Source organism: Oncorhynchus masou, chromosome 17 (assembly GCF_036934945.1).
Source record: "Oncorhynchus masou masou isolate Uvic2021 chromosome 17, UVic_Omas_1.1, whole genome shotgun sequence".
NCBI lineage: Eukaryota > Metazoa > Chordata > Actinopteri > Salmoniformes > Salmonidae > Oncorhynchus > Oncorhynchus masou.
This window is the reverse complement of record NC_088228.1, coordinates 7,392,628-7,410,966: the sequence shown is the minus strand read 5'-3', so window position 1 is coordinate 7,410,966 and position 18,339 is coordinate 7,392,628. Positions and strand designations below refer to the sequence as shown.

At 45.9% G+C, this 18,339-nt stretch overlaps 1 protein-coding gene across 1 annotated transcript in view; it reads left to right on the top strand.

Annotated features, from left to right (window-relative positions):
• LOC135558363 (anion exchange protein 2-like) overlaps positions 1-18,339 on the top strand; it is a 53,729-nt gene that overhangs the window by 30,890 nt on the left and 4,500 nt on the right. Inside the window, exons 7-20 of the mRNA XM_064992110.1 lie at positions 3,676-3,812; positions 9,799-9,979; positions 10,421-10,556; positions 10,756-10,954; positions 11,166-11,271; positions 11,560-11,744; positions 12,569-12,788; positions 12,918-13,121; positions 13,311-13,459; positions 13,798-13,992; positions 14,551-14,757; positions 14,883-14,972; positions 15,067-15,233; positions 18,265-18,339. The exon at positions 18,265-18,339 is cut by the window's right edge and continues 179 nt beyond it. Of these exons, the coding sequence (XP_064848182.1) occupies positions 3,676-3,812; positions 9,799-9,979; positions 10,421-10,556; positions 10,756-10,954; positions 11,166-11,271; positions 11,560-11,744; positions 12,569-12,788; positions 12,918-13,121; positions 13,311-13,459; positions 13,798-13,992; positions 14,551-14,757; positions 14,883-14,972; positions 15,067-15,233; positions 18,265-18,339 (2,251 nt within the window). The remainder of the gene's footprint in view (positions 1-3,675; positions 3,813-9,798; positions 9,980-10,420; positions 10,557-10,755; positions 10,955-11,165; positions 11,272-11,559; positions 11,745-12,568; positions 12,789-12,917; positions 13,122-13,310; positions 13,460-13,797; positions 13,993-14,550; positions 14,758-14,882; positions 14,973-15,066; positions 15,234-18,264) is intronic.

Here is an 18,339-nt window from a genome sequence, read left to right as displayed (position 1 = left end):
TACATAGGGCTATCATCATTATGACAATTTTTGTATTTCTGATAACACTTTACTGTGACATCATTATATGGCATTAATATGAGACCATGCAAGTAAATGACATATTATTTTTGATATACAGTGCCTAGTGAAAGTCTACACATCTATTGCACAGTCTTTAACATTTTCTGCCTTTGAATTTTTATTTCAAAATGGATTCCATATTTCTTATGTAATCCACAACCTACTCCACATTTTCAAAGGGAAAGAAAATTATAGAAAGTTTTAAAAAATATATTTAAAAAATAACCTTAAAATGTTAATACGTGGTACCTTTTGGCATTACAGCTGTGAATCATTTTGAATAAGATTCTACCAACTTTGTCCTACAACACAACTATGGGAAGTCGTACTCTCGCAAATCACGCCTGACACGGCCAATGAAATACGCGCCTCGCTAAAAGTCACGCCTTCCACAGGTGATAACCCTGAGGCTCGGATTAATTGCTTACAATTCTTTGCTAGGTGTATGGTGTTTCCTCCGACACATTGGTGTGGCTGGCTTCTGGGTTAAGTGGGCATTGTGTCAAGAGATAGTGCAGCTTGGTTGGGTTGTGTTTCGGAGGACGCATGGCTCTCAAACTTCGCCATTCCCGAGTCCGTACGGGAGTGCAGCGATGAGACAAGACTGTAACTACCAATTGGATAGCACGAAATTGGGGAGAAAAATAGGTAAAAGTTTAAAAAAACAGACCATGAAAAATCCCGAAAATCGGTCTACAAACTATTATGACCACTCTATCGAAGGGGAGACTCTCACAAACACGATTCCTTCGTTTTGGCACCAAAGCTCCAACGCCTGCCACTTAAACGCATACAGCCCTCCTTGATTATCCTCGGCCAGAGATTTGGGGTCTGTGGGCTTGGCTACTATTCGTCTGCAACGGCGTATGCATTTAAGAGGCAGGCGTTGGAGCTTTGGTGCCATAACAAAGGAATGTATAAAGGAATAATGAAGGAATCCTTTTCAGAGTGCTCTGGGGAACATTTGAATGTCCCTACAGGAGCTTTTTTGAGCAGGGTTATTCATTCTCCATTTTGAAAGTGAATATGGCATCTATGTGGGAATTGATGGCTTGTGACCTGGCGGTGAGGTTCCTAAAAGGGTGTGCGTTTTGGGCTCTCGGTGAAGAGGGATACTGAATTAAAAGAATGAATCCATGCCACAGGGTTATCACCTGTGGAAAGAGCCTTGTCAGGCCTGATTTTGAATTTTTCAATCGAAGTCGAGAAAGAACGACTCTCCATAGTTGTGTTGTATCTCGTTTCCCTCCGGGGAACAGTAGTCATAAAGTTACGTTTATTCACCAGAGTGATGTCCTATTTTTGTTCATCAAAGACAACCTTAAAATCTGTGTTAGGGAGCGATAATTCGGTGGCAAATGAAGGTGGCAAATAACATAAGCAAAAAGTACATTTATTTGCCGTCTTGTCTTGCAATGTTACTTGTTGCTAACAGAATGGATGATATGGAGTGGATTATTTAACACAGGCTTGCTTCTTTTCACGTTGTCATACAGGCCAATAATGTGGAGTAAATGCAATGTTGTTGATCTCTTTGTATTTTCAAGTATTGTGGTGGCAGCATCATGTTATGGGTATGCTTGTCACCATCAGGGACATGGGAGTTTGTCAGGATCAAAATACATCTGAAAACGAGCAAAGCCCAGGTAAAAAGTTGGAAGAAAACCTGCCAGAGTCTTCTGAAAATCCTGGGATAGAGTTTTTTTTCCTTTTCTGTGGAACAATTACTCAAAATGTTATACCAAAGATGCACCATAATGGCATTCCGAGAGGTGCTGAGTGGTCCACTCTGTTCTTACTGAAATCTGCTTGAAAACAGAAACAAGGTTTTAATATTGTTGTCCATCAATGATTCCCAACCAAATTTACTGAGCTTCAGCAATTTTGACAAAAACAATGGATGTTTGTTGCCCTAAGAGTTGTGCAAGGTTGGAAGAATATTCTTCAAATTATTAACAGCTGTAATGGCTGCCAAATGGCCATTCACCAGGTATTAACTCTGGGGTGTGAAAACATACACAATCAATACATCTTCACTTAATTCATTTGGAAAATTTTCTATAAATTTTCTTTCACTTTAAAAATGTAGAGTAGGTTGTGTAGATCGGTGGGGGAAAATATAACTTAATCGTATTTTTTTTTATATAGTTTTAAGGCAGCTAAATGTGAATAATGTACAAGGGGTGTATACACTTTCACTAACAACTGTATTTATGTCATTATTTTGACTTTTTTTTACCTTTATTTAACATGGTGGAATTACTCAGATTTGAACCTATTAATTTATTAGACATCTCGTAAACATTACTTTGGCTGTATGTTAAGGTATTTGTCAGTAACTTTTTAATGGACAACTCATCCAAATGATATCACCTCTAGGGAGAATGAAAGAAAAACAAAAATAAAGCTTTTACCAAGATATGTTTTTGTGTCTGTCCTTACCCTGATGAAAAGCTTACAAAACCCTAATATTTAGAAACAAAAAGCCTATTCTCCACAGTCAATTTGCATTTGTTATCTTAAATCTGATCCCAATATGGAATTGATTGTTCTGTGTACAGGCAAACAATGCTGTCCATCCCACTGTGTACCATTGGAATGTGAGCATTTTCAAAGAGCCCAAAGCTGCCCACCCCTGGACTACTTTCCAAGTTTTGCATTGTTTGTTTCATGTTCAGATAAAAGTCTGTGTGTGTGTGTGTGTGTGTGTGTGTGTGTGCGCGCGTGTGTGTGGCGTGTGCTCATCCGTCATTCTTTGGAAAACAATCATTCATTTTGCCCCAAAGTGAAGCAAGGTTTGTTGCTGTGTTCTATAAGTCAAAAGGCTGCAACTGCGCCTTTCTTTGAGTCAGAGGAAAACATTTTTGTGAGTATCCATGATATAATATATAATTAAATTATTATGATATTGTTATAATTAATAATATAAAATGTTTGATTATCTTTCTTTGGGTTTTGACTGCCTGTTTAAAGTTCTTGCAATTATTTGCAAGTTTGTAATTCTGATTTACTGCTCTAATTGTTTGTTTCAGTGGTTAGCCAACAGAACCATTATCTTAGTTTGATAGCCATGAATCTGCCTCTATTTGAGCTGTGAGAAGTGAGTACAAAAAAAAAGAAGCAATAAGTCGGCTAGTTAATGAGGGTTGGTCTTGATTCGCTAGTCTCACACACCCTGAGTCCTCGGAAAGCTTTCCTATTGTTAAGCCAATCCTGAAATGTTGTTTTCAAGAAAAGTACTCCCGTGGGAATCTGAGTGTGTTCTCGTCGTGCTTGTTAAAACACACTTCAGCGGGCCTTAGCAACTAGCTGCAATGACGTTAATGATGTCTTTTGTGACATGGTGGTCAGTTGTATTCTGATTGTAAAAGGATGTTTTTAAGATATCATTTTAGTGACCAGAAAATTACATCTTTAACTGTTTGTAATCTGGTCAGATAACATCCAAAAATTTGACGTCTTTCCCCAGGTATTTTGATGTTGTCATTAAAAAAAAAAATATTTGTCTGATCTGATGACTTAACAAACAGAAAATCAGTCTGGGACCAGAAAATGACTATCTCTCTATTTTTCTCTTTCCATCTCTCTTTCTCCACTCCCCATGTCCCATAGGCCACAGGTTCGAGGATGTGCCTGCGGTTCGCCGTCACCTGGTCAGGAAGAGCAACAAGGGTCAGGTGGTGCACATCAACAAGGACCACAAGGAGCCTAGTGCCCGCAGCCGCAAGTTGGATCGTACCCCACATGAGGTGGGTACTCGGGGGGCGAGGGGTACTGGTTAATATGGCCCAATTCCACATTTCTTTCCTTGCTTGAACATCCATTTGGTAGACAGGGTGGCAGTACTTGTTGTTTTGCTACCACTTTACCTGCATTTTTTTATTTAACCTTGCAAGTCTCAGTTAAGAACAAATTCTTATTTACAATGACTGTCTACCCCGGCCAAACCCGGACGACGCTGGGCCAATTGTGCGCCATCCTATGGGACTCCAAATCACGGCCGGTTGTGATACAGCCCGGAATCGAACCCGGGTCTGTAGTGACACCTCTAGTATTGAGATGCAGTGCCTTGGGTCCATCATACAGTAGACTTATGTGACACTGTCATATGCTATTACGCTTTGATTCGACCCCCTACCGAGATGTTAGACCAGTAGAATTACTGCTGGTGACAAGTAACAGGCACTGACGTGTGAGTAGCACATGTCAAGTCGTTATTATGACGAGAGTTTGATTTTAAGAAGTCAATGTGTCACCTGTACTTCAACTCCCTGCTTTGGTACATAGGTCAGTTAGGGAAAAGGTGGGAGAGAAAGACAGAGACGTTAGAAATGAATGAAGGGACAACTTTCACACGCCACAAGAAAAAAAGAGGAGAGGTAACACGACACAAAGGGGCTCTAAGATGTAAGCCAGGGAGTTAAGTTTGTTGTATTAGGGTCACCAGGTAAAGTTCACTCTCTTCTCTGTGTGTGTGTGTAAGGTAAGGCTGCTCTGTCAGATTTGTCAGTATCTTCTCGCTCACCCAGCCAGTGGTTGTGTATCGATCCACATCTATGTTGGACAGAATGGTTCGCTTGGAGTTCGTGGGTCGTATGGCACGGCACCAGAAGGTAGGGTGGTTTTGGACCAGCACAACCCGGTTTTAGCCTAGGTCACTTTGGACTTGCTGTATTAGCCTTCAGATAGAAGTTTAAGTAACTGTGCAGTCAAAATCTAACACCACGCCTATACAGCATGCTGTGTTTGTAAGGGGGAAACCTAGTCAGTTGTACAACTGAATGCGTCTTCCACATTTAACCTGGGACCATAATCAACATCTTCAGCCGGGGAAGAGGGGGTTAACTGCCTTGCTCAGGGTCAGAACATCACATTTTTACATTGTCAGCTCAGGGATTTGATCCAGCAACCTTCTGGTTACTGGCCCAACGCTCTAACCACTAAGCTACCTGCAGAGAGTTGATGCATGCTGGATACATATCCTAATATCTTCATGCACCTGTCCTAAGTTCATTGGAACATAGTCTGGTTGATACAACACTTATTTTGGATTGGGAAACTTCAGGATTCACAGCAATAATAATAGAAACACGAATGCAAGTATAAGTCTAATGTACACATTTTTTGGGGGGTTATGTTACACATGAGTAGGAAGTCACCTAAAATGGGAAAGTGTGTGTGTGTGTGTGTGTGCTCGCGCGTGTGTGTGTGTGTGTGTGTGTGTGATTCTCGTTGTGACAGTATTGAATTTGAAAAGCCTGTTATATTAAATGATGTGCCCTTTAATATAAAGCACATTGATGTAAAAAACAAAGATCTGATTTCCTGAGTGGTGCTGTATCTCAGGGCAAGAGGTGTCACGAAAGTTCCTGTTTTGAATCCAGGCTGTATCACATCTGGCTGTGATTGGGAGTCCCATAGGGCGGCGCACAATTGGCCAGGCGTCTTCTGGGTTTGGCTGGGGTAGGCTGTCATTGTAAATAAGAATTTGTTCTTAACTGACTTGTCTAGTTAAATAAAGGTTCAATTAAAATAAATAAAGACGTGCCAAAAATCTTCATTTTGACATGTCCCTCATCATGTTTTTCTGATTTTAACCCCAAGATTTATCCTATGTTTGCACCATCATTGTAAAGCCCTAGTTATTTATTTTTTCTTTGACAAAGTCCTTTCTAAAGATGATCATTTATTTCATGTGATTATTAGTAAGTAATTTACATCTGGCTGTAATTTTAAGGTCAATCTTGTTACGCAAACATTCGTTTTAATATGGTAAAACTATTCTTTAAATGTTCTATATATATATATATATATATATATTTTTTTACCTATAATAGTCAAATCATAGTGTAAAAGCAGGTGAGCTGCTTCTACTGTTTTTAGCCATTTTCTGGTGTTTTGTGGTGGAAAACTGCATTGAGCATAACATGGCAACCCTCTTGCCATAGACAGATAGATAAGCTAGAAATGTTGTAACAATTAAAATTAAAATATATATATAATAAAAACATTTATTTAAAGTTTTGTGAAGCTTGCATTCAGTTGCCGCTTCTTGAAATGGGGAAAATATGTTTTTTGTTATGACGTTGAACATGTGCTCTTTACGACAGAATGTTAAAATCAAGTTTGAAAAAAAGTTATTATACGACCTAAAAGGAGGAGCAGGCTATTGCTTGACCTGACGGTGGGGTTATGGAGGGAGAGCAGTTCTTTGAGATAAGGAGGGGAATTGCCATGAAAACACTGCAAAGTCAACAGGAGGGTTTTTGAATTCAATCCTGAATGAGACAGGATGGGGGTGATGTGATGGTGTTGAGACAGGGAGCCAGGATGGGGGTGATGTGATGGTGTTGAGACGGGGAGTCAGGATGGGGGTGATGTGATGGTGTTGAGACGGGGAGTCAGGATGGGGGTGATGTGATGGTGTTGAGACAGGGAGCCAGGATGGGGGTGATGTGATGGTGTTGAGACGGGGAGCCAGGATGGGGGTGATGTGATGGTGTTGAGACGGGGAGTCAGGATGGGGGTAATGTGATGGTGTTGAGACGGGGAGTCAGGATGGGGGTGATGTGATGGTGTTGAGACGGGGAGCCAGGATGGGGGTGATGTGATGGTGTTGAGACGGGGAGTCAGGATGGGGGTGATGTGATGGTGTTGAGACGGGGAGCCAGGATGGGGGTGATGTGATGGTGTTGAGACGGGGAGCCAGGATGGGGGTGATGTGATGGTGTTGAGACGGGGAGCCAGGATGGGGGTGATGTGATGGTGTTGAGACGGGGAGCCAGGATGGGGGTGATGTGATGGTGTTGAGACGGGGAGTCAGGATGGGGGTGATGTGATGGTGTTGAGACGGGGAGCCAGAGCAGAGATGCCAGGATGGGGGCGATGTGATGGTGTTGAGACGGGGAGACAGGATGGGGGTGATGTGATGGTGTTGAGATGGGGAGACAGGATGGGGGTGATGTGATGGTGTTGAGACGGGGAGCCAGGATGGGGGTGATGTGATGGTGTTGAGACGGGGAGCCAGAGCAGAGATGCCAGGATGGGGGCGATGTGATGGTGTTGAGACGGGGAGACAGGATGGGGGTGATGTGATGGTGTTGAGACGGGGAGACAGGATGGGGGTGATGTGATGGTGTTGAGATGGGGAGACAGGATGGGGGTGATGTGATGGTGTTGAGACGGGGAGACAGGATGGGGGTGATGTGATGGGGAGCCAGGATGGGGGTGATGTGATGGTGTTGAGATGGGGAGCCAGGATGGGGGTGATGTGATGGTGTTGAGACGGGGAGACAGGATGGGGGTGATGTGATGGTGTTGAGACGGGGAGACAGGATGGGGGTGATGTGATGGTGTTGAGACAGGGAGCCAGGATGGGGGTGATGTGATGGTGTTGAGACGGGGAGTCAGGATGGGGGTGATGTGATGGTGTTGAGACGGGGAGTCAGGATGGGGGTGATGTGATGGTGTTGAGACAGGGAGCCAGGATGGGGGTGATGTGATGGTGTTGAGACGGGGAGCCAGAGCAGAGATGCCAGGATGGGGGCGATGTGATGGTGTTGAGACGGGGAGACAGGATGGGGGTGATGTGATGGTGTTGAGACGGGGGAGACAGGATGGGGGTGATGTGATGGTGTTGAGACGGGGAGCCAGGATGGGGGTGATGTGATGGTGTTGAGACGGGGAGTCAGGATGGGGGTGGTGTGATGGTGTTGAGACAGGGAGTCAGGATGGGGGTGATGTGATGGTGTTGAGACGGGGAGTCAGGATGGGGGTGATGTGATGGTGTTGAGACGGGGAGTCAGGATGGGGGTAATGTGATGGTGTTGAGACGGGGAGTCAGGATGGGGGTGATGTGATGGTGTTGAGACAGGGAGTCAGGATGGGGGTGATGTGATGGTGTTGAGACAGGGAGCCAGGATGGGGGTGATGTGATGGTGTTGAGACGGGGAGTCAGGATGAGGGTAATGTGATGGTGTTGAGACGGGGAGTCAGGATGGGGGTGATGTGATGGTGTTGAGACAGGGAGCCAGGATGGGGGTGATGTGATGGTGTTGAGACGGGGAGTCAGGATGGGGGTGGTGTGATGGTGTTGAGACGGGGAGTCAGGATGGGGGTGATGTGATGGTGTTGAGACGGGAGCCAGAGCAGAGATGCCAGGATGGGGGCGATGTGATGGTGTTGAGACGGGGAGCCAGGATGGGGATGATGTGATGGTGTTGAGACGGGGAGACAGGATGGGGGTGATGTGATGGTGTTGAGATGGGGAGCCAGGATGGGGGTGATGTGATGGTGTTGAGACGGGGAGTCAGGATGGGGGTGATGTGATGGTTTTGAGACGGGGAGCCAGGATGGGGGTGATGTGATGGTGTTGAGACGGGGAGCCAGGATGGGGATGATGTGATGGTGTTGAGATGGGGAGCCAGGATGGGGGTGATGTGATGGTGTTGAGACGGGGAGTCAGGATGGGGGTGATGTGATGGTGTTGAGATGGGGAGCCAGGATGGGGGTGATGTGATGGTGTTGAGACGGGGAGTCAGGATGGGGGTGATGTGATGGTGTTGAGACGGGGAGCCAGGATGGGGATGATGTGATGGTGTTGAGACGGGGAGACAGGATGGGGGTGATGTGATGGTGTTGAGACGGGGAGTCAGGATGGGGGTGATGTGATGGTGTTGAGACGGGGAGACAGGATGGGGGTGATGTGATGGTGTTGAGACGGGGAGCCAGGATGGGGGTGATGTGATGGTGTTGAGACGGGGAGCCAGGATGGGGATGATGTGATGGTGTTGAGACGGGAGACAGGATGGGGGTGATGTGATGGTGTTGAGACGGGGAGTCAGGATGGGGGTGATGTGATGGTGTTGAGACGGGGAGACAGGATGGGGGTGATGTGATGGTGTTGAGATGGGGAGCCAGAGCAGAGATGCTAGGATGGGGATGATTATCCTCCACTCTCACCAGGATCCTTCACTCTCACCAGGATCCTGGCAGGGTTGTTCTGGATGTTTTGGAGCTTCTGGAGACTCCTGCCAGGGTTCTCGATGAAGAGTATGTTGCATTAGTCCGAGGGGGAGAGCATGTACAGAACAAACAGGATAGGGTCCAAGAACAGATCCTTGTGGGACACTGCAGGTGATGTGGTGGGAGCGAGACTTGGACCCATACTCAGTCCTGTCTAAGAAGTAGGAGTGGAACCAGCTCAGAGCTGGTCCAGATAGTCTGTTGTGTCCCGGAGGCGCTTCAGGAGGATGGGATGGTCGACAGTGTCAAACGCTGCGCTCAAGTCCAGGAGGATCAGAGGACAAGGAGAGCCTGCATCAGCCGCCATCAGCAGGTCGTTGGTGACCCTGAGTAGGGCCTGTTTCAGTGCTGTAGGCCGGCTGGAAACCTGACTGGAACTTCAGCAATTGGTTGTTCTGATCGAGATGGTCTTGGAGCTGCACAGCAACCACTTTTTCCAACAGTTTGGAGAGGAAGAGAAGATTGGATATTGGCCTGTATTTAGCCAACACTTCCGGGTCTAGGGTGGGCTTCTTCAGAAGGGGGCTGATGACAGCGGTCTTAAATGCAGGTGGCCAGATTGGAGGGAGTGGTTAACAATCTGGGTTGTTAGAGGGCTGAGTGCAGAGGGGCATGATTGGAGCAGGGCTGTTGGAACAGGATCCAAGGTACAAGAGGAGGTTTTCATTATGGAGATAGTTTTCTATATTGTACGTGTGACCTCTCTTCCAGGTGTTTGTAGAGCTAAACGAGCTGGTGATGGATAAGAACCAGGAGTTGCAGTGGCGGGAGACGGCTCGCTGGATCAAGTTTGAGGAGGAAGTGGAGGAGGAAACGGACCGTTGGGGAAAACCCCACGTCGCCTCGCTCTCCTTCCGTAGTCTCCTGGAGCTCCGAAAGACCATCTCCCATGGTGAGAGAAAGAGGGGAGAGTGAGGGAAGAAAGGGAGGGAAGGTAGGTAGGATGAGTGAGGAATAGAAGGGGGAGGAGGGAGAGAAGGAGTTGGGAATAGAAGGGGAGGTGGGGGGTTGGGAAAGGAGAGGGTCAAAGAAAGAGGTGAGAGGGGGAGGTAGAAAAAGTACAGATGAAGATAGAGAGGAAGGGAGAGATTGGGGAGGAAGGGAGAGATTGGGGAGGAAGGGAAGAAAATGGGGAGGAAGGGAGAGAATGGGGAGGAAGGGAGAGATTGGGGAGGAAGGGAAGAAAATGGGGAGGAAGGGAAGAAAATGGGGAGGAAGGGAAGAAAATGGGGAGGAAGGGAAGAAAATGGGGAATAAAAAAAGGGATGGACAAAGGCAAGAAAACGAAACAGTTAGTTGTGTTAAATGGAAACTTAGGGGATGTGTTCTTTAGGTGCGGTGCTGCTGGACTTGAAGCAGAAGACCTTGCCTGGCATCGCCCATCAGGTGGTGGAGCAGATGATCATCTCTGATCAGATCAAAGTAGAGGACCGGGCCAATGTCCTCAGAGCCCTACTACTCAAACACAGGTATGTCTCTCCTCTAGCTGTCTATGATCCGCCTGCTACCCTGCTACGTACAGTCTATCACTAACATAGACACACGGTACATATTCACAGTGTTTATTTACATCATTTGTCACTTCTCAAACTCAGGTATTACTTTAGTTGTAATACACAAACTCAGTTCAGCCGTTCTCTCTCTCTCTCTCCTCGTCTCTACCCGCAGTCACCCGAGCGATGAGAAGGAACACAGCTCTTTCACGCGGAACATCTCTGCCGCCAGCCTGGTCTCACTGATGGTGAACCACCAGAACAGCAGCAACCACACAGGCCAAGCCGAGCCCTCTGTGACTGACCCCCTCATGGATGGAGGAGGGGCTGCCGGCACCCTCACAGACTCCCGCATCGACGTGGAGAAGAGCGAGGTCTTGGAAGTGTGGATGTGTCTTTGTGTCTCTGTGTACGGGATGTTTGTGTGTCTGAGCGTTTTTGCGAGCTCTGTGTTGTTTGAGTTGTGTTTGTGGTGTGTGTGTGTATTTATCTTTGCCCTCTTGTCTTGGGTGAGTGTTTTATGTTTTGTTTTTAGTCTGAATGTGTGCGTATTCTTGGTGTCTAAACTCCAGTGTTCATCTACAGAAGGACAATCCTCCCATATTGGGCATGCACAGGTCCAAGTCCAAGCATGAGCTCAAGTTGCTGGAGAAGATTCCGGAAAATGCAGAGGCCACTGTCGTCCTCGTAGGTGCGCCTTGCTATTTCACTCACATTTCCAGCTATGAGGCAGACGTTCCCACATTGGTGGGAGAGCCGATAGTGTCAATTATAGTAGTTTAACATTTTGTTATTGTTATTAATATCTGTATTAAAGCATGAGTTTTTGCATGATCCTCCATTAGGATTTTGCTTCAATTGTACTCTAGTCTAACACACTGGATCTGAAAGTGAAAAGCCCCACTGAGTCTGATAGTCCGATCATCCTAAATTCAATAATCCATCAAGTTCAATGAAATGTACCAACTGTCTCCCGCAGGCGCCGTGGGCTTCCTGGAGCAGCCTTCCATGGCGTTTGTGCGTCTGCAGGAAGCCGTCCTGCTGGAGTCCGTACTGGAGGTTCCTATTCCTGTGCGTTTCCTCTTCCTCCTCATGGGCCCACCCATCGCCCACATCGACTACCACCAGATTGGCCGCTCCATCTCCACACTTATGTCTGACAAGGTGAGTTAACCGTTTGGTGACTCATACTGCCCTGTTGTGGCTCAGTTGGTTAAGCTGTTGTGTGACCCATACTGCCCTGTTGTGGATCAGTTGGTTAAACTGTTGTGTGACCCATACTTCCCCACGTGTGGATCAGTTGGTTAAACTGTTGTGTGACCCATACTGCCCTGTTGTGGATCAGTTGGTTAAGCTGTTGTGTGACCCATACTTCCCCACATGTGGATCAGTTGGTTAAGCTGTTGTGTGACCCATACTTCCCCACATGTGGCTCAGTTGGTTAAACTGTTGTGTGACCCATACTTCCCCACGTGTGGCTCAGTTGGTTAAACTGTTGTGTGACCCATACTTCCCCACGTGTGGATCAGTTGGTTAAGCTGTTGTGTGACCCATACTTCCCCACGTGTGGCTCAGTTGGTTATAGCGTGGTACTAGCAACACCAAGGTCGTGGGTTGAACTCCCACAGGGAGCACATACACATACAAACAAAAAACGATGCAGTCACTCTCCTGTAGATCACTTTGAATAAAAGCATCTGCTAAGTGGCGTATCGTTACTGTCTGATGAAAACCTTGGAACAATTTTCACAAATGTTCATTATTTTACGTCTATTGAAAGCAGTAACTCCCCTCAATGTACTCTGAACTTTTCATGACACTAGGACCAAGAAATGTATTCAAAATAGCTTCTGAAGTTTGGTGATTGTATGTACGTTAATGGTAAAATATGGCCGTTTTTTTTCCCATTTCCTGAAAAGTTTCTGTTTTGGAGATAAGAGATTTTCATCAGACAGCAACGATATATTATTGTTATTATTTTACCGCAGCACTTCCATGAGGCGGCATACTTGGCGGACGAGCGGCAGGACCTGCTGAATGCCATCAACAGCTTCCTGGACTGCAGCATCGTGCTGCCGCCGTCTGAGGTTGGTGGCGAAGAGCTGCTGCGCTCGGTGGCCCGCTTCCAGAGAGAGATGCTCCGCAAGAGAGAGGAGCAGCAGGGCAAGGAGCTCAAGGTCAAAGAGCCAAAGAGCCCAAAGGATAAAGGTAATAGAGACAAGCATACACAGATATACATACGTATACTACAGAGGAACAGGAGGGCAAACTACAAACCAAAAGCACAACGATTCCATGGTCAAGGGTGATAAACCCTTTTCCTTCTCTCTCACTCAGCTCTGCAGGCGCCCTTCAAACCTGGGGTCGACCCTCTGCGCCGTTCAGGCCGCCTGTTTGGGGGTCTGATCCGCGATGCCGCACGACGCTACCCCAAATATGCCAGTGACTTACGTGACGCGCTCAACCCCCAGTGCATGGCCGCCATCATATTCATCTACTTCGCTGCCCTGTCGCCCGCCGTCACCTTCGGAGGACTACTGGGTCAGTCAGTCAGTCAACCATTGGGGGAGGGAGGGAAGTCAGGGAGACTGTTAAAAAGAAGAAGGACAATATTGGATCACTGACGAAACATTTTATGAATCGAAATTAAGCTAAAAAAAGAGGGATAGAGTATATTGGTAGTCATATCATTTTGAGTATTGGTATTCACTTCCTCTTCTTCTTCTCTAGGTGAGAAAACAGGGGGGCTGATTGGCGTGTCGGAGCTGATCATCGCCACGGCAATGCAAGGGGTTATATTCTCCCTCCTTGGGGCGCAGCCTCTCCTTGTGGTGGGCTTCTCTGGACCCCTGCTGGTGTTTGAGGAGGCCTTCTACTCGGTGAGCAACTAGCCTAATTCTTCCTAACTCCCCCTTCTCCCCAAATTGGGCACTTGTTCACTCACCTGCAAAGAATTTACAAAGAATGAACTGGTTGCAAAATTCCTAAGAGTTTTCTGTTTAAAAAATAAATCCCATTTCGAGGAGTTGAAGGATTCCTTTCCTTCCTAATTCCAAAAATCCTTCAACATGAAAAATAATCTGAAAACTTTGTGGAAGATTCTGGAAATGTGCAACCCTAGCTGTGTGTAAGGAATATGGTTAAATGTGATAATGATGATGATAATGACGCTTTCTGAACGTCACCCAACATTTTGTCTGGTGTTTCTGTCATGCAGTTCTGCAATGCCAATGACATGGAGTATCTGACGGGCCGTGTATGGATTGGCTTCTGGCTGGTGCTCATCGTTGTCCTCATAGTGGCCTTCGAGGGAAGCTTCCTGGTCCGCTTCGTGTCGCGCTTCACCCAGGAGATCTTCTCCTTCCTCATCTCCCTCATCTTCATCTACGAGACCTTCTCCAAACTGGGCAAGGTGAGGTTGGAAGGAAGAGCGCCCATAAACACTGGGCTGGAGCTGATTGGGTTAAATTGTCCACTGGCTAACAAGTTTGCCATTCATAGCTAGCATAGATGCAGTAACGAGGTCAATGGAACTCAACCAAAACAATAGAAATGCCATGGAAATGCGTGGGGGAAAGATGCCGAAGGGGGAAAGATCCCGAATCTCCTCATTGCCCCTCAGCAAAAAAAGTTACAATATCCACTTTGTAAGGTCAGATTGGTTGAATGTGTGCCAATCCGAAAACCTTCTATCCCCACGGTCTACGTTCCATTGACCTCTTTACCGCATCCATACCGTTGCATGCATTATGACACCGCCGAGAGCATTTGAAACTGAAGTCATCTACAACACACCTGACACAGATGTCATGGTGCAGGAAGGAATGAGACTCATAAGAAAACTGTCTGCCTGTTTGTCTGTCTGCCTGTCTGCCTGCCTGTCTGCCTGCCTGCCTGCCTGCCTGCCTGCCTGCCTGCCTGTCTGTCTGTCTGTCTGTCTGTCTGTCTGTCTGAATGAAAACCGACCCAGATCTTTCAAGAGCATCCTCTTCAACGCTGTTACCTGGTCAACGGCACATGGACATCATCATCATGCAACCACACTGTGGTCGACGTGCCTGACAAGGTGGTAGGAGAGCCCAACACAGCCCTTCTGACGCTGGTGCTCATGTCTGGAACCTTCTTCATTGCATTCTACCTGCGCAAGTTCAAGAACAGTGCCTTCTTCCCTGGCAAGGTAAGTACAGACCAGAGCCATACAGTGTTGGCCAAGGGAGAAAAAAAGGTATTATTCAAAATGCCTTGACACTCGTGGCAGTAAGCAACCATATCATATTCAGTGTGACATGTTCTGTGTCTCAGCTCCGTAGGATGATTGGAGACTTCGGGGTTCCCATCTCGATTCTCATCATGGTGTTGGTGGACTACAGCATAAAAGACACCTACACCCAGGTGAAATATAGGTCACGATCAAATATAAAGAGAGTCCAATCAGAAGTGAGAATAGCTCAGGTTGACCTTTTCCTGTTGACCCCCCCCTATACAGAAGCTGAGCGTGCCCACAGGCTTCTCGGTGACCAGTCCTGGGAAGCGGGGCTGGCTGATCCCTCCGCTGGGCTCAGACAGCCAGTTCCCCGTCTGGATGATGGGTGCTAGCATCCTACCCGCACTGCTCGTTTTCATCCTTATCTTCATGGAGACGCAGATCACCACGTAAGGAATCCCTCTAACCCCTCACCTCTGCAACCCCATCTTACATACAGTATTAAAGAGCTATTTAAAAAAAATTTTTTTTTATATAAGTAATGGAGCCAATGTGTGACATTGGGGTCAACATTTCAAAATAGTTTGAAACAAACATAAAAAGGGTTTTTCATGCAGTTCCACATGTGTACTTAGAGGAATACAAGTGAATATATATGCAAATCGGCTCATAACTCCACCAATACAACCACATAGGCTTAGGATTATACATCCTTTAAGCAGGGTTCATACAGACAATGAAGTTCACAGAAGTAGAAATGTATTTCACCTTTTATTTAACCAGGTAGGCAAGTTGAGAACAAGTTCTCATTTACAATTGCGACCTGGCCAAGATAAAGCAAAGCAGTTCGACACATACAACGACACAGAGTTACACATGGAGCAAAACAAACATACAGTCAATAATACAGTATAAACAAGTCTATATACGATGTGAGCAAATGAGGTGAGATAAGGGAGGTAAAGGCAAAAAAAGGCCATGGTGGCAAAGTAAATACAATATAGCAAGTAAAACACTGGAATGGTAGATTTGCAATGGAAGAATGTGCAAAGTAGAAATAAAAATAATGGGGTGCAAAGGAGCAAAATAAATAAATAAATTAAATACAGCAGGGAAAGAGGTAGTTGTTTGGGCTAAAATATAGGTGGGCTATGTACAGGTGCAGTAATCTGTGAGCTGCTCTGACAGTTGGTGCTTAAAGCTAGTAAGGGAGATAAGTGTTTCCAGTTTCAGTGCTTTTTGTAGTTTGTTCCAGTCATTGGCAGCAGAGAACTGGAAGGAGAGGCGGCCAAAGAAAGAATTGGTTTTGGGGGTGACTAGAGAGATATACCTGCTGGAGCGTGTGCTACAGGTGGGAGATACTATGGTGACCAGCGAGCTGAGATAAGAGGGGACTTTACCTAGCAGGGTCTTGTAAATGACATGGAGCCAGTGGGTTTGGCGACGACTATGAAGCGAGGGCCAGCCAACGAGAGCGTACAGGTCGCAATGGTGGGTAGTATATGGGGCTTTGGTGACAAAACGGATTGCACTGTGATAGATTGCATCCAATTTGTTGAGTAGGGTATTGGAGGCTATTTTGTAAATGACATCGCTAAAGTCGAGGATTGGTAGAATGGTCAGTTTTACAAGGGTATGTTTGGCAGCATGAGTGAAGGATGCTTTGTTGCGAAATAGGAAGCCAATTCTAGATTTAACTTTGGATTAGAGATATTTGATACGGGTCTGGAAGGAGAGTTTACAGTCTAACCAGACACCTAAGTATTTGTAGTTGTCCACGTATTCTAAATCAGAGCCGTCCAGAGTAGTGATGTTGGACAGGCGGGTAGGTGCGGGTAGCGATCGGTTGAAGAGCATGCATTTAGTTTTACTTGTATTTAAGAGCAATTGGAGGCCACGGAAGGAGAGTTGCATGGCATTGAAGCTTGCCTGGAGGGTTGTTAACACAGTGTCCAAAGAAGGGCCAGAAGTATACAGAATGGTGTCGTCTGCGTAGAGGTGGATCAGAGACTCACCAGCAGCAAGAGCGACCTCATTGATGTATACAGAGAAGAGAGTCGGTCCAAGAATTGAACCCTGTGGCACCCCCATAGAGACTTCCAGAGGTCCGGACAGCAGACCCTCCGATTTGACACACTGAACTCTATCAGAGAAGTAGTTGGTGAACCAGGCGAGGCAATCATTTGAGAAACCAAGGCTGTCGAGTCTGCCGATGAGGATGTGGTGATTGACAGAGTCGAAAGCCTTGGCAAGATCAATGAACACGGCTGCACAGTAATGTTTCTTATCGGTGGCGGTTAAGATATCGTTTAGGACCTTGAGTGTGGCTAATAAATAAAAAACGTTGGTTTCTTTTACAGAAACAAAGCATGTCTGACTTTTGTTAATAAAACATTTGTTTTACTCCTGGCACCATTATGGCACACTGGGTCTCCCTAGTTGCACAGCGATCTAAGGCACTGCATCTCAGTGCTATAGAGGCATCACTACAGACCCTGGTTCGATTCCAGGCTGTATCACAACAGGCCGTGATTGGGAATCCCATAGGGCTGCTCACAATTGGCCCAGCGTCGTCCGGGATAGGGTTTGGCCGGGGTAGGCCGTCATTGTAAATAAGAATTTGTTCTTAACTGACTTGCCTCGTTAAATAAAGGTAAGTGGTCTCAATTGGGCTACCCTGAATAAATACAAGAAACAAATTAAATAGGAAGTACATTGTCCAGGCCATTTTTATGTCTATTTCATATTATGGAGATATTATCTATATGCATGCAGCAGCAACTACACTTAAACCACTTGACACTGTTTTTCATTGTGCACCTTAGGCTTATTACTGGTGATGGTTCTAGAACTCACCATTGGGCCCATAGGTTTATTACTGATGATGGTTCTGGACCTCACCATTGGGCCCATAGGTGTATTACTGGTGATGGTTCTAGAACTCACCATTGTTCCCTTAGGTTTATTACTGGTGATGGTTCTAGAACTCACCATTGTTCACAAAGCGCTCATGTAGAAACTTCCTATGTACTGGTATCTATCATTATTAATTCAATTTAGACTTACAAATGACCAAACCCGAGTTTCAGGCTCGGTCTCCACAGAGTTGGGTAAAGCTGCTTTCAGTTTTCAAGCCCTTTATGTGGAACAACTTACTATATTTTTATACCTATATTTAACTAGGCTAAATAAAGGTTAAATAAAACATCAAATATATATATATGTATAAGAAGATAGTAGATGGAGGGAGAGAGATATTGAGTGGAGGAGAGAAAGAGTGAAGAGAGAGCGAGATGCGTTGTATTAGGGTCTTTCTATGAACAACGGTACCGCTGAGGATTTCCTACACTGGACAACTTATTACAGTTGTTGATAAGTCATAAGTCATATATATATATATATATATATATATGACTTATCTTCACATCCCCTTTTTCTTCTCCACACTCTCTTTGCTCTCTCTTTCTTTCCTTCCGTCAGGCTAATAGTCTGTAAGAAGGAGCGGATGCTGTTGAAGGGCTCCGGCTTCCACCTGGACCTGCTCATCATTGTGGC